The 16,081-nt window shown below is 36.4% G+C and overlaps 2 protein-coding genes across 2 annotated transcripts; one reads left to right on the top strand and one right to left on the bottom strand.

Moving 5' to 3' along the window:
* The first annotated feature begins 3,657 nt into the window (after positions 1–3,657).
* LOC103703246 (DNA ligase 1-like) lies at positions 3,658–9,614 on the top strand. The gene is made up of 3 exons (XM_017841820.3): positions 3,658–4,321; positions 7,125–8,291; positions 8,945–9,614. The coding sequence occupies exons 1-3, from the start codon at positions 4,097–4,099 to the stop codon at positions 8,993–8,995; spliced, it is 1,443 nt and encodes a 480-aa protein (XP_017697309.3). The 5' UTR covers positions 3,658–4,096; the 3' UTR covers positions 8,996–9,614.
* A 193-nt stretch (positions 9,615–9,807) lies between these two features.
* Positions 9,808–13,424, bottom strand: LOC103703175 (WAT1-related protein At5g64700-like). Its single transcript, XM_008785939.4, has 7 exons — positions 13,187–13,424; positions 13,016–13,078; positions 12,819–12,935; positions 10,825–11,077; positions 10,583–10,741; positions 10,224–10,375; positions 9,808–10,130 (listed from the first exon to the last, which is right to left on the bottom strand). Exons 1-7 carry the CDS (start codon positions 13,357–13,359, stop codon positions 9,983–9,985), a joined length of 1,065 nt encoding a protein of 354 aa, XP_008784161.1. The 5' UTR covers positions 13,360–13,424; the 3' UTR covers positions 9,808–9,982.
* Positions 13,425–16,081: the final 2,657 nt, after the last annotated feature.

Below are 16,081 nucleotides of genomic sequence, written 5' to 3'. Positions count from 1 at the left end.
TCATCAAGCAAAAACTTTACAGGAGTATGATCATGTTTCACTGCCTAATGTACTGAATAGCTGAAAAATATGATGATTTCGTTGTTCTTGAAGCAAATCATCTGTTTAATTTGCAATGCAAGTTGTTATTCATGTTATTAAAATTGGATGTAATTTTCAGGTGGAATTAAAGGAACACGTCCTTTCTTTGTTCATACGAATCCTGTTTACTACATATTGCATGCTTTGATCTCTAATTTTTACAGATGCTGTCAAATGTGTATAGTATTTTGAATTTTACTTTCAGTTAACTGTGTTCCAGACCATGTTATAGCACCTGTTAAAACCGTCGTTCATATTTGCTGATAAAACTCACACTGACTGTCTAGATGGATGGTCATGGTGAATCCGAGTTAAAAATTGGAGTCAAATTTCCAGCATTGAGCTAAAAGTACAAAGTATTATTCTCATTGGTATGTCAATTCTTTAGTTTCATATGTTAACCTTTGATTACAAATATGACCATGTCTTTGATTTACAAAGTAACTTCAGTTTTGAGCTGAAACTATGATATAGAACTTCCTACAATGTGCGAAATTCAAAGTGTGAAAGTTTCAATTGCTATAACATAATAATTGAATATGAAATTGAGTTCCTACACAATTTTTTTTTAAGAAATTCAATGTGAATTTTATGTATGCTGACATCCTACTAGGCTGGCACAAATGTATTGTGATTCGAGAATTGAACTTTTTTTTTCTTTTCTAAATCATGTTATTGAGTAGAATAGCTATTAGGCATTCTGTAGAACCAGTAATTGTTACCCACTTATAATGGTTGAGTGATGTACACCAATATATCACAGTGAGACCTATATATTAACCACCAGCTTTCTGAGCCAACAAGGCATCTTCGCTGGGTGCCTAATAATTTTACGCATTTTTTGTTTATTATGTTGATATATTCTTTATATTTTTTGTACTATGATATGTCGTACCGGTCTCCAACCTTGCTTTCTACTGTTTTACTAATATTGAGTTGAACTATTAGGCAGGGTGCAAGATCAGGAGGGGTGAAGAGCCACTGGTATTTCCTTTTGCAAGCCAGGACATGCTAGTGGGCCAATCTTGATGCACTTCATCATCGTGCATCATATTATTCGGCGAGGCCTGCTAAGTGGCTGCCAGCGTTGTATTTATGACTCATATGATCTAATGTTCCTTTTCATTTTAAACATATAATAAGTTCTACCATTTCCTAACTAATTACATGTAATCAGGGTACATCATTTTGGTGTCGAGCTCCATACCGATGCCATTTTGTTATTATTTTGGTATATCCGTATGAAAACTAATTCGACAAATTAAATGTCACTATACATTGCATACTATATATTGGTACCAGTATGGTATGGTATGATCCATACTATCCGGTTTGGTACAGTACATCGTACCATACATTTAATACTCATATATATAATTAATATATTTTTTATATAAAAAATATATTTAATATCTAATTCAACAAATTTTTTATGCATACTTTTTCATTACTTGCTAATAATGTAATCTTAATGCTGCCGAGCTGTGCTAAAATGAACTATTTGTCCTTCGATACTTTGCTGATGCATTGTCAAATTTTTCCTATTCTAATCATCTGTAAAAGAAAAAATGTTATGTCAACTAAATAACATTCAACATTAATATTATTTAATATATTAATTACCTACTTCTGCCACAAAATCCAAAATATTGGATGTTGCTTTGGTTATCATCATAGCCTACTCAAAATACACGGCTAGTCTTAAGTCTTTCCATGCATTATTAGATTGGACTTGGACAACATTTCCTCTCCAACCAATATGAACTACGTAGTTCTTTTATTCACCTGTAAAATATTATGATATAATTAATCCATGTCATTCCTGTCAAATATTAAAATAAGATTTAATATTTATATGCAGTACTAGTAAACCATATTGTAACTACTCTTGTGGCCAAGTCCTAGGACTTTGTCAAATTTTATGCACCTTTCATTAATGGGCACAATTTCTTTTGGCCGGCCAACCTCATTTACATAGCATTTACCAAACTCATTACGAATCCTCCCAACTTGCCGGCACTTTCTGCTGGCATTATGCGAAATACGTACTTTAATCTATGATACTGGAATAATTTTTTTATGTGCACCATACAAGCATTAGCAACAGGAATAAACTTGCAGGTGATTGTTACAAGGCATAGTTGTTTTTATCCCAAAGGATAACTATGCACTATCTCTGGTTATCCTTCTTATTCATTAAACAATCAGTATTCGCGGCAGATAACTTCAATTTATCCCAAGGTCACTTATTTCTAAACTGCAGGTATGCAGCTTCGATTTAGTAGAAGTTTAACAGGAAAACTCCATGCCCCCCTCTGCCATAAACGATTCATGAAAGGTGGATAAGTTGGAGAATGCAGATTAAAAGGAAAGAAAGGCTGCTGATATGGGATTGTGTTTTCTCAACCACCTTGTTGAAATTACTACTTGTCCCAAAAGCTTAAACTGATGGGATAAGATAGATTTATTTATATATTTTATATTTTCTTATACTTCTTCTTACATGTAGGTCGGACTTTTCTTTAATAGGTGAGCCCAATATATGAAATTTTATCGTGTTGAAATTATCACTTGTCTCAAAAACTTTAGCTGATAGGATGAGATAGATTTATTTACATATTTTATATTTTTTTACACATCTGCTGGTGTCTATGGAAGGTAAAAAAACCAAAGGATATATGAATTTGAGGATGAGGGTCATCATGCAGAAGATTGTATTGCTACTCCAAGACTGAATGTCAGCTACTGACCAAGGCATCAAGAATGACATAAAAGAAATCTGCAACAACTTGGAAATGGAGACACATTGATGCAGGATAACAAAGCACTGAACAGATGAGAGCTGGGAGAGAGAAGAAGCACCCATTCGGTGAGAAGAAAAATGGTACACACATATTACCCAATCGCAGGTGTCCATACTATGTTTTGAGCAACTGGTTTGTAACGGGGGAGTCAAAGGGTTTCATATACCCTGCTGCATCAACAAAATCCTACTTGTAATGGCATTCAACGGTCACGCACCCACCTTGTAAATAACATCATTATCAATAAAACAAGAGGTGGAAACACTACCTCCCATTTCATCCAACAAAAAAAAATAAATTGCATAAATAGTCTTCTAAAATTGATATTTATATGTATACCCTCGTCAAACATTTGTTTTGCTATTCTATCTCTTTTTTATCCATATTTTTGTATATATATCCATGCCATCTAATATCGTTAAAAACTTAACAGTTTCAAATTAAAATAACTAAAATATTCTTAATGGGTGATGTGCAAAAATAAACATTTATAAGACGATCGCGATGGAAAACCAAAAAATAATTTTAAAATTTTAATTTATTTTTAAATAAAATAAATATGGTTTTTAATGGTGTTAGAAGAATGGTTAAATTAGGAGTATTTGTAAAAAAAAAAAAAAAAAAAGTGTTTTGTGAGGATATTTATGTAAATTTAAATTTTTAGAAATGTGTTTATGCAAAAAAAATTCAAAAAAAATATACTGACCTAAAGCTATCAGAATTTTTATTCAAGAAAAAAAAAACCTGTCTGATATAAACGGCAGTCCCCAAAGCGAGTCCACTTTTGTGTCTACAAACCCACTGTCAAGTCAGAGCGGGACAGTCCGGCACTTTGGATCCTCTCGTTTGCACTGTTCGTGCCGGTCCTCCAGTCGTGCCGGCTTCCATTTCACCAACCGCTAATTTGAAAAATTAAAGAACTCGGACCAACCATCGGAGAGGGCGGTCTTTGGGTGTCGCCAAAAGCCGGTGCAATCAAAAATAGATGAGCGTTTTGGGCGCATTCCGATTCTTCCCTCCGGTGGTGGGTTCTTCTTTTCCTGCGCTGCAGAGCGAATGTCGGACCGCAACCTCCTCTCTCTCGCGCCCTTATAAATTCCTTTCATTCTCCGAGATCCCTTCCCCATTTTCCAACTTTTTTTTTATCCGTCTTTTTCCTTCTATTCTACTCTGAGAGAGAGAGAGAGAGAGAGAGAGAGAGAGAGAGAGCGATGGGAGGGTGCGCGACCAAGCCCACGGACCTCAAGGCGGAGTTCGAGGCCCCTCGGCCGCTCGAGGAGCCGTCGGCGGCGGCGGCGGCCGGTTCCAAGGCCGAAGAAGCATCCGTAGAGGAGAGGAAAGAGGCGGCGGAGGCGGCCACAAGTGGCGGCCAGGAGATCGAGAAAGGGCCGCCGGAGGAGAACCGCAGGAGATCCCTCGGCCTCTTGTTTAAAGAGGTACTCTTTCGATTTTTATTTATATTAGAAAATATTTTCTGCCCTTTCTTTACCGATTGATTTGTATCTGATGGTCGTCAATGACCAAGCTTTTTTTCCTTGAATTTTTAGATTTTAAACTACTGCAAGATTTCTGTTTTAGGCAAGTTAACTTTTTCTTTTTTCGGACATGTATTTAGAGTATTTAATGGATACGGCCGAAAACGAATCGGATATGGACTGGATACTGGTATATCCGTTTGTATCATTTTTTTTTTTAGCATATATGAATACGGACATGAAGATATACTAAAATTAGGATTTATATTTGTTATAAATGGATACGGATATGAATTAGATATTAAGCATATCCGTATTTGTTTTGAATGCATCCATGCAAGTTGAATATTAGTTATTTCCATATTTTCCATCCAAACACGGATAAAAGTTGGATATTATTTAGATATAAATCAGATTTTTAGCCGAATTCAATAATAAAAACTGAAATTAATTATATAATTTTAAAGACTAGAATAGAATCCACTATTCAGATTGTACATGACATAACATATAGGTAACCAAGGTTCTAAGACAGTCATTAAATCTACATGGTGACCAAACTAATCAAAGACCCAGGTCACTGGTGTAATTGGGTTTGTATTATAAGTGTTAAAATAAAAAAAAATTAAAGTAAAAATATATAATATAAAAATATTAATAAATTTTTGCATCAAATATTACTATTACTCTTTAATTGCAGCGTGCATAACAAATAATTATGAATTATCTATTTTTAAGAGCTCGTAAGAAAATTTATATATAAATATAGAAATAGATAGAAGCTATTAACATTTTTAATATTTCTAACAATAAAGTTCTGAAAATATCATAAAGAATAAATTAAAGCATATTCATTTTCATTTTTATCAAAGAGAACAAGATTTATTTTTTTAAATAAATAACGAATAAAATATGAAACATCACAACATACATCAAATGACTATTTAGTGACGTAAATATATATGAATAAGTTACCTTGGCGGTTGACCGAATGCCCAGATCTGACAAGATTTATAAGCACATAACCGAATTCAGCATCTGGATTTAATCTGATACTTGAATAGTACACCACGCTTTGGACTATTGGATGGCATCATGGTGTGTGCTGTATACTTTGAGATGTGTGCCATGTTAGATTTCTTTTATAACATGACAGTTTTTGCTTTTTAACATTCTCCACTGCGATCCGATGTGGCAGCATGTGATTGGAAGTTATTTGAGATTTTTGGAACCTCTTCCAGTTATGCTTTGCCACTTATGCAAGTAAAAAAAGTGCATGTAGAAACTCTTGCACTTTGTAACTTAGATAATTTGGGTGTTCTTTAAGAAGGCACCCATGGAATCCTAGTTGCTACTCAATATTAAAAAATAGAGAAAATTATATGCTGCTCTGGGCATCAAAAACTGAAAACTGTGAAAAAAATAAAGACTCTTTGGCTACAAGCCAACAGAAAATGATTAAACAACGTGACATTGAAAATTTACTAGCTTGCATAACAATCACCATGTATCATATCATGCCTGCCAATTTTTTTTTTTTCCTTTTTGGTAAAGCATATGCCTCCCACAATTGGAGGAAAGAAAAGTCATGATTTTTTTTGAGAAATGAAAAGCCATGAGTTGAATTTCAAAATCACTATACTATCCTTTTCCAATATTTGAAATTTATTGAATTTTATGGGTTAATAATTTTAAAAAAATATGTTTGGCTGTTAAAAATAATGTTGAAAATGAAAAAAATGTAAAATACTTGAGGAGAGTAAAACATGATGTTGAAATATTATACTCAAAGTAGAATATCACTATTTTAAGATAATTATAAATTTCATTGTACAATTAAATATCTAGCATTATAAAATCATGACTTGCAATTTCAATGCACAAGTAAAATTATGAAGTATCATATTTTTGTAGTGCATTCAAACACACTCTTATTAGATCTTTTCTTCCTGAAACACCATTTAGTGGTAATGCAGAGTTTGGCAGGATAGTAGACTATACATATTTACTTGAACACATAATGATACCATGGTGCATCATACAGATGGCCAGTTGTAGTAAAATATTTGAGCCCTTCTTGGTACTGATTATGTGATTTATAAAAGAAGTATCCAGCTTTAGCTTTGTGGGACATAATGATGCCTTTTTCTTTTCCTCGTATGACTTCTCTTTGCCTTTCTTGTGCATGCTCTTAGGAATTGATGCATTTTCAGGGTCCTGCTCTTCTTTGTTGCATTTTTGCTGTTACAACAGCTGGCTAAAGCCCATTCTCCTTTGTGGGGCAGCCCCACCTTCTTTTGTATATGTCTTGTTATTTAAAGTTCTGTTCCTCATGGAGGTACCTTTGTTGTATTATAATTCCTGTGATCATGGCTTTAGGTGATTAAACTTATAATATTTATATACAATTCTAGCACTTACACAAAACCTTAGGTTCTTTTTTTCATGATGCCTTTCGCTGTTCAACATTGGCTTGCGCAATCATGGTAGTTTAGCTTTAATGGAATGATTTCATCCCAGTGCTATACTTTGGGCCGGGAAAATGAAATCCGAAATTTTATAATAAGACACTAATCTTAGATATTAATTGAGGTTTAGACCAACAAGTTGCAGATATGAAGGAGTAAAAATGTAGACAATTTTTCTTTAAAAAAAATGTAGACTATGACAATATATGTAGGTCTGATGATGATTAAACTTAAATATTTCAAGGAATTCAGAGTGAATTGGAAGTCATGGTGATTAAACTTTGCTGTCGATGCAGAATGAAGAGAGCAGTGGACCCTCTGACACTGGGAAGACTTTCATGACAGAGGCTGTTACACCACCACCGAAACTGGTGGAAGCAAAGGAAGAAGCAGTTCAGTCCAAGGCAGAAGTACAGTGTATGGAAGATTCTAAGAAAGAAAGTATAGGTACTGACATCTCAAATCCTAATCCCGCTACTGAAAAAACATCTGATTCTTCAGCAGTTCAGCCCACGACCGAAGTTCAATCTACGGAAGAATCTAAACCCAGGACTGTGGTTGCTGATGTTTCAAACCCGAGTACCACCCTAGAACAAGCCTCTGTTCAATCTACTGAAGAATCTAAACTCAATACTCTGGTTGCTGACATCTCAAGTCCAAATAAATTTACAGAAAAAGCTTCTTTTACTTCTCGTATAGCAGCTTTCGAAGGAAATGACAAGCCAGCGGATTCAAAATTGAATGTTGAAGAAGTCCAGGCTGTTAAGGGAGGTGCAATGGATTCAAAATTGAAAGCAGAAGTCCAGAACGATGAGGGAGAAGGATTGTATTCAAAACTGAAAGCAGAAGAAATCAAGACTGCAAAAGAAGCAGCAGTGGATACAGAATTGAAAGAAGAAGAAATCCAAGCTGCAAACCCAGAAGCAGTTGATTCAAAATCGAAAGCAGAAGTCCATAAAGAGGCGGTAGATTCAAAATTGAAGGCAGAACTCCAGGCTGGAAAAGAAGAGATGGTAGATTCAAAATCAAAAGCAGAAGAACTTCAGACTGAAAAGGTAGAGGCAGCGGATTCAAAGTCGAAAGCAGAGGAACTCCAGATTGAAAAGGCAGAGGCAGTGGATTCAAAATCAAAAGCAGAAGAACTCCAGACTGAAAAGGCAGAGGCAGTGGATTCAAAATCAAAAGCAGAAGAACACCAGACTAGAAAAGCAGAGGCAGTGGATTCGAAATTGAAAACAGTTCAGACTACCGAGGAAGAGGGAGTTGATTTAAAACCAAAATTAGAAGTTCAAACTGCTAAGGGAGAAGCGATGGATTCAAAACAAGAGGCGGAAGTCATCCAGATGGTTAAGGGAGAAGAAGTAGATTCACAATCGAAAGTAGAAGGCCAGGCTGCTGAGGGAGAAGTAGGGAATCCAACAGCTGCTATCAGACAGGAAGGGGCATCTGTCATAGAGGGGAAGGTAGATATATAATTTCCAGTTTCCTCTGTACGAGAATTTGCTTGAGATCTTTCAGAAGGGAGTCTTTTTACTTTGGAGGATCATAGATCAAACGGAAGAAAGAACCACTCTTCTGTTTAGGTTATGGGTATGAATGCTTGTGTAATGTTATTTGAGGCTGTGCAGTTTCTTCTGTATTTTATTTATTTAATTGATGATTTGTTATTTGGTTTGACTGATCCATATCTTGATTGCTTTGAATATTTTGTTTTGCACTTTCACTTCCACCTTTCTGATGAATATTAGTGATTCAGTGTAGCTTGATATATCTATTTTTGAATATTCTTGGATGCTATTCTGTCGTCTTGTTCTAAAGAAATTCACTCGGATGCTATTCATGCTAGTTATTACATGATTGCTCAAAATGTGCTAATGAATTGTTTTAGACTTATTCTGACCATGCATTCTTAAGTCATAGGATCATATTTCTGCAGGTGTTGCCTCTTCGATATTTGGTTTTTAGTCCATAGTTTCCATGCTCTTTCCCCATAAAACACTATAAATGCCTCCAATCATCAGAATTCCACCTAAAATGCCACAATGTATTGTTGAAACAACTAGGTAAGAAGTTTCACCATTTCATGGCCAGGGTGATGAACTCTCTTGCCCTCCAGGACTCGACCGGTGCACGACAGGTGGTGAAGGAGGGCATCGAAGACAGCTGAAAGATAGCCTGAATGTGGACGGCGACGAGGGATCTGCAGTTGCTGGATATGGTCCATTCAGCATCAAACCTAACCTAAAACCCTTGTTACAAAGGTGCACTTGCTTCCATTTCCCTTGGTATTCTATGAGGGACAGAAATTTTGTTTCCTTTTCAAATTATCTTTTACCAATGATATCTGCGAATCTAATTCAGGGGCATTTTATTCATTTATAAGAATTGTTTGTGTTAGGCCAGTAGAAAGCAGGATTAATGTCTCCATGGAAAAAAGGTGAAGGATTAATGTTTGGATGAGGACAACTGTAGAAAAAAGGAAAAAGAAAAAGAGAGGACAAGCGAAGAGTTATAAAGCTCACCTAGAGAGTTAAATATAAGCCCTCTTAAAGGAAGGTGGCAGTCATGCAATGCAATTTCCATGAACTAAAAGGAAGGTAGAGTTTTCATGCTTGGAAGGTAACAGTCATATAATACAATAAACAGAAATCTCGCACAAAAAAATTTGAACTTTCCCATTACTCCATCTTAGATTTCATAGCAGTATGAAGAGTAACGGACCATATGACATTTGCACGTCAGGTACTTGACATATTGGTTTTAGATTTTAGTGTTATCCTGGTATTGTTTGAACTGAAAACATTTGCTTTCAATACCTTTGAAGTCTATCATGTGGTTTTGGGAGCGTTGTATTAATTATTCCACCATAATCACTGGGTAAAAGCACTTCATGATGCTAATTCATGATGTTACTAGCTTTTTTTTTTTTTGACAAGCTTTAGTTAACGTGATTGATTCTATGGATGAGGTAGATGATATGGGGCTTAAAAAATATCAATAGCTATTTTTCTAAATTACCATATCATCGAAATAGCTCCACAAGTTTCTTCAAGTCTATGAACATAAAAGGAGCTTACATAATATAAAATCACAAAACATGATACAATGCAGGCATATGGATTTAGGATTCCTTGTATTGGAATACAAAGTTAGTTCAAACTGAGTGAAATGGTGATGTGGCTCCTCTCTCTTCAACGCTATCTTTTCCATCTTCATTCACCGGCTCACACACCACATCCTCCTTGCTCTTTCCCCAGAAAACACTGTAGAGGCCTGCTACCATCAAAAGTCCACCTAGAACACTACAGCCAAAATACTAGTCATCATAATGTAAGGCCATATGTATCTCATGCAAGTCACTCAAAGAGAACCCAATTGGATAAAGACAAAGTTACCTTCCCAAATGAATCAGCTCGCCTAAGAACAATGATGAACAAATTATGGTGAAAATAAGGGCCAGTGGGGTGGACATGGCTAGGAAAACGGGGCCCTTCTTTTCGATGCACCAAGTTTGCAAGTAGAAGGAAACACCAGTGACAACAAATCCCTGCAATCCGGCGTTCATATTAATAAGAAGAAATAGTTATTCTTATCAGTTAGAAGATCTCATTTGACTAGCGAATTTATCAAGATAATGGTTTGATATCGTAAAATATTGTATTTACATAGAAAAAAAGGCAAAAAAGATGCATGGCTAATGAATCACAACATGTAAATTCACATACTTTAGTTGGAAAGATATTGATATACTCACACAATATAAGACAGCGAGCAGCCCTGTATCTAATCTTAGCTTCCATCTCGAGGTGTGTCTCTCAAATACCATGGCAACAATGAAAGACTGAACTGAGCTAAACGAGCATTGGAGAGTTGTAAGAAGAAGCTTCGAAGGGTACTCTTTTAATAAAATTCTCTGTCCAAAAGAAGCAGCTGGATTAGAAAAGGTGATTAATGTGAAGTATGAGAGGATTGAGAGCAACCTTGTTACTTATGTACCTGGAGAACAAGCCAAAGAGACCAAGTTACGTTAGAAGTGATCATGATGAAGGTTCCTTTAATCCAGTTCTGCTTCGAATGGGCAGGGGCATCACTGGTGGGGCTTGTTTTGTGGCCAAAGGGACGATAGTGGATCAAGGGATTTAAATGAGGACCTGTGTAGAAGGCCATGGTCATGACTCCAGCCAAGCAAAGTGCCACACCCAAGGCCTTAGCTACTCCTACGAGGCTCTTCATGTCGACTCTTTCCATTCTGCGATGTGTTGTAATTAGAGAATCATGATCAGCAAAAATTAGTGGCATCTCTCTCTCGAAACACCTTTCGGTTCTTTTGTTTCCGGTTAAAGAACACATATGGCCATGTTAAACCAGCAAATCTGAACTTTGTAGAGAGGAATTAGAAGAAATTTTTTTACACTATTTCATTTCACAAAAATGTAGAAGCAAACAGTCAAATGCTATGAGATTGTTATTCAAATGGTTGAATATCGCGCGCGCGCACGCAAGCAGACATTAGATATGCTCGCACACAAAGATATAAATTTTGTTTTTCATGCACACATCTGAATATCTGATGTTAGAGATGATGACCAGTGATGAGCGCAATGAATTCGAATGGCCACAGGTGGATACTACGAGAGAACATACTTATGCCTTCCATGGCTTATGCGTATCAGAGCTCTCATAGGTGTGTTGGTATGGAGTGTTAGAGACCAACACAGGGTGAACTGGTAGGGAAAGAGACCAGCATCAGCATGGACAAAACCAAAAACTTCTGCAATCGAAAAATAACTAGCTAGTTCGCAGGCCAATTTTTCATATGGTTTAAGCCGAACCGTCGGGCAAAGTTTATTGGAAATTATGAATCATGTTGTAATGGATACTCAGTTAGAAATATTATTCTTCATTTGTTTCCTCTTTTTTAGTACAAAACCTGGATCTCTTCCAATTGACCAACCAGTTGAGCCACCAGTAGTAGGTGTCTTGTATTAAAACTAGTATGTCCTTCATTTCTCACATTTACTTGATCTACAGCTGTTAACTCACTCAGTTGTTGATAAATTAACTGTGTAGCATACCCGACTCAAAAGAAGTTTATGGAAGCCAAGGAATCTTTTCTTTTTTGGGCAAAAAAGTAATCTTCTTTTTGCAATTAATATGTGTAACAAGTCTGGACGTCACCAAAAAAGGATTAGCTGGAAGGTAATATTTGTGTTTTTTGATTCCATATAAGTACTCCTCTCGTTTAAGCCGGACATCCTCGTTAGGTTAAGGACTTAAATCTATTCAAATCTAATCACAAGTATCACGATCGGCTCATAGTTAGCTACAATAAATCTATACTACAGTGCCTCCTAGTCTACATAGGTTTTGAGCTAGGTTCGCTCTGATATCATTTGTGACAATCTAGAATTTCATCCAAAAAGACTGGCTGGAAGGTATTATTTGGATTCATTGATCTTATATAACTACTCAAGATTTATCTAGCGAATAGTCGATATGAGACTAAACGCATACCGGCATGGGTCCTCACAATGTGTCCTCCGACCTATTAAACTATTAGATTGTGCCATGTTCCGGGTTGTAATCATAAAATACAAAGTGTCCCGTTCCGAGACATCATTACCAACAAGTGACTATTCCCATTTACCTGAGGCAGTGACCCACTGATAGTGCCAAGCATAGTTACAACTTCTGATTGGGTCCAACTCAGAGTGCATGTATAGAAAAAAGATTTGACAGTTTTGGCCACCTGCGCATCCATCATCTTATCCCCAAAAATGTTCAATGCTAGATGAAGGAAATTAAGGTTAATCATGTCTTCCGCTTCTGTTGATGTTTTCAAGCAGCAACCTCTTTTGAAATGCAAGAAAATATCTTTGTTTTAACTTTTTAACCAAATATTATATATGTATGAAAATAATATGATCATATACTTTTTCTTCTATAATCAGATATCATCAAAACTGAGCTTCATGGACATGGAGTCCTACCGGAGTAGAAGGGCCAAGAAGAATGTGATCACTGGGACCGAGTTTGTCGTTGCAGAAGCCAGCGTTGCCGAGGTGTATATCAGCCCGATGTTATATATGTTCAAACTCAATGTAATCCTGAAAAACTCCCAAGGACTTAAATATTCTCATACTAAAAAATCTACAGAAAGAAGCACCAACTTAGAACCAAAACATACCCCATCAACGCATGCATGAAGATCTTGAGCAACACAAGAAATGATACTGGTGGAGCACTTTTCCTGAATATTATTTAGCGAGGCATCAGCAACAAAGGAAAGGTGGTGCTTATCTTTCAGAAGCCATCGCAGGAAGCAGAAGGAAAGAAGCTTATTGAGATTGATCTGTACCTTCCAAAAATAATAGCAAGCGGCACCAGCAGCATGGAGGCAGCCACCTGTCGGTAGAAGACGAACACGTACGAGCTCAAACCATCGTCCAATGCAGCCTTGGAGATCACATACATCCCCGTATATATTAATTGTATGAAGATCACAACCATATAAGGCTTCTTCCCATCCATAACACTCAAGTATAGCCTCAATAGTTCTGCTGATCAGGAGGCGGAGCGAGATGCACTTGAGATTGGTGTGGGTACCCTTATTTAAATGGAGTGCAATGGTGTGCTATCGCAAGGGCACTAAGAAGTAGCTATCTGCGTGTCCCCATACAAGGTGTACTACGCCACCTAAAAAGGAGGATATTTGCTTTACAAAGGTGTCCAGTGGAGAATAATACGTATGGAGAATAATTGAACTGGGGCTTGCTTTTGTTGATCCAATGAGGTTCTTAAGTATCCATAACAACCCAAGATTTTATTCAAAAAAGATCACCAAAAAGTATTTTTTATGCTTTAGTCTTGTATGAGTATTCAATCCTCGCATACTCTTTTTGTTTAATCTCTGATGTTCTTGTTAGGCTAAGAATTCAAATCAATTCAAATCTAATCAAAAGTACCACGATCGGCCTATGGTTAGCTTCTATGAGCCCGTGTTACAATTTTCCCTAATGTGCATGGGCTATGAGCTGGGTCCCTGATACCATTTGTAATGATCTAAGATCTCGTCCAAAAAAACTAGTTGGAAAGTACTTTTTTTGTTCCTTAGTTATGTATAAATATTCAAAATCTCCCACACGGATCCTCATAATACCTATGGATGATGCTTTCACTAAAAATGTAATGCTTGTGCCACTTCAGATATTTTAGGTACTTTTTTATCATCCATAACTTTAAAAATAGAGAAGAATATATCATGTCTCTAGCGTATTTTTGTTTGCCTTATATCTTTATGGCTTCATCAATAATGATCACATTGAAATGGTAGTTTCTTTCCAGGGGTGCACTTGCAATTGACACTTGGAACCGTATGTTTGTCATTCTCATCGAGAGGACTCCATCTCTAGCTAGTTGAGCTAGCGAAGAGTGTGTAACGATTAGTCCATCATTGCTTTTTTTTTTTTTTTTGAATGGAGCTAGTCCATCAAGTAGTTCTAAATGTGCCAACTATATTGTCTTCTAGGTCGTTAATTAGTGACAAGAAACTATGCTCAAGATATCTGTGGCTCTTCAGATAAACAAACTGGCTGTGTCTTGGCTACAAACAGCTCCATGGAGAAAGACAGGAAGCAGGCAGCATTCAGAGTATAGCCTATGAAATGGAGACGATTTGGAGGAGGAAGTGACAAAGAAGGGAGTGCTCATTGACTTATTTTTGTTGTCCTTTGAAATCTTGCTTTTGAGGTGCTTCACTATTTTTATCATCCCCTGACTATTTTTTAGTGTACTATTCTGGTCAAGACTGTTTTCTCACTCAGGTGGTGCTTGCTTTCTTCCGTGAGCAGTCCTATGGTAACAGGAAAGCTCCTATGAGTTCTATAAACCAAAATAAAATGGCTTAATTTTTGGTTTGAATTTTCAAAAAATTTATTCAAACCAACCCGACCCAAAATCTATAAATATATATTCAGACCAACCCAACCCGATCCGACCCATATTTAGTTCAGTCCATCTAGTCCAGTCTATCGAACATCAGTGCTATATAAAATAAAATTTTTATATTTAGACTTATTTCATGCAATCCAATCTATTGAATATCAATCTAATAAATTGAATCTAATTTTCAGAATGGGTTAAACCATTTTTTTAATAAATTGATCTGGTTTCAGCTTTGGTTTTAGAAAGTTGGCTTAAATTAATCCAATTCCAACTGTGCACTAGAGATTTGCAGTGTGAACCTCTCTTATCATGATCAGAAACATCACATGCTACTTGTCTTGCACATCTGATGTTTCTTTTCAAAAAGTGGAACTGGAGTTTCTTGAGGAGTTCAATCATATAGGTACGTGGGAGTTTTTTATTCGTCAATCAAAAAGTTCCATGTAGCTCCATCTTGTGGTCGCGGCCCTTTTACTTGCATGCATCAAACATGGAAGCTGGGATCCCATTTGAGCCCCCTCCTGGGATATATAGCATGTTATACTTATCCACCAAAGTAAAAAGAATAAAACAAACCAAAAAAAAATATCCTGTCCCATCTCCACCAGTAATATATCTAGCTCCTTAGACTGCATTCGATATTTCATCCACATTTTTATGATCCACTGTGTTCAGAATCTTAGAGATGTCACAACGGAGAGAGGAAATGTAGGTCTCCTTAATGGCTGCACCTACCAAGCTACTGTTTAAGACGTCAGACGATGTAAAGCGGGCGCATTAAATAACTTGGTCCACTTGGGGAATCAGTCTTTCGCTGGACTGGCCAGTGGCATGACGATCTCTAACGTTGGCAATGAGTAGTTTGGCCACCTTTCCGACGTTCCAAAAGCTTCACTAACAGAAGTTGCATCTGTTTTCTGTGTGAAGGCTTTACTGCTCAAAGTTGTTCTTTTTGGCCAGCATGTCTCTATCTTGGTTCAGAGAGTTGGAATCCATTTAGAACTCAAACTAAAATATGGTGCTTTGGTATCATTTGGGTCATATAGCTTGCATGGATAGTGAAGGGAGATACAAGAACTGGCTTTATTGTTTGTCTATATGTGAATAGTTTTTCAATATTTTTCCTATATTGTGAGCCAACACCTATATTTTAACCATGTCAGCTGTCTCAATGTATATATATATTGAGATTAATTATGGATGTTTCTTGACGAACAAATGTATATATTGAGATTAATTAGTATGCTGGAAGAGAACTATCACTTTTGCCCCGCCTCTTTCCCTCGAAAAAAAAAAAAAAAAAATCCTT

This window comes from Phoenix dactylifera, chromosome 10 (genome assembly GCF_009389715.1).
Source record: "Phoenix dactylifera cultivar Barhee BC4 chromosome 10, palm_55x_up_171113_PBpolish2nd_filt_p, whole genome shotgun sequence".
In the NCBI taxonomy this organism is placed as follows: domain Eukaryota; kingdom Viridiplantae; phylum Streptophyta; class Magnoliopsida; order Arecales; family Arecaceae; genus Phoenix; species Phoenix dactylifera.
The sequence above is the reverse complement of the archived record's forward strand: the minus strand, read 5'-3'. Positions and strand labels throughout refer to the sequence as shown.

Bases quoted from the DNA above. Each gene is read 5' to 3' on its own strand.
- LOC103703175 (XM_008785939.4), bottom strand. From the start codon at position 13,359: ATGGATGGGAAGAAGCCTTATATGGTTGTGATCTTCATACAATTAATA. The intron at 12,936-13,015 runs GTATGTTTTGGT...GGAGTTTTTCAG, and splicing joins TTCATGCATGCGTTGATGGG to GATTACATTGAGTTTGAACA. The intron at 10,742-10,824 runs GTACATAAGTAA...TCTTTTGGACAG, and splicing joins CTCTTTGGCTTGTTCTCCAG to AGAATTTTATTAAAAGAGTA.
- LOC103703246 (XM_017841820.3), top strand. From the start codon at position 4,097: ATGGGAGGGTGCGCGACCAAGCCCACGGACCTCAAGGCGGAGTTCGAG. The intron at 4,322-7,124 runs GTACTCTTTCGA...CTGTCGATGCAG, and splicing joins TCGGCCTCTTGTTTAAAGAG to AATGAAGAGAGCAGTGGACC. The intron at 8,292-8,944 runs GTAGATATATAA...CTTGCCCTCCAG, and splicing joins CATCTGTCATAGAGGGGAAG to GACTCGACCGGTGCACGACA.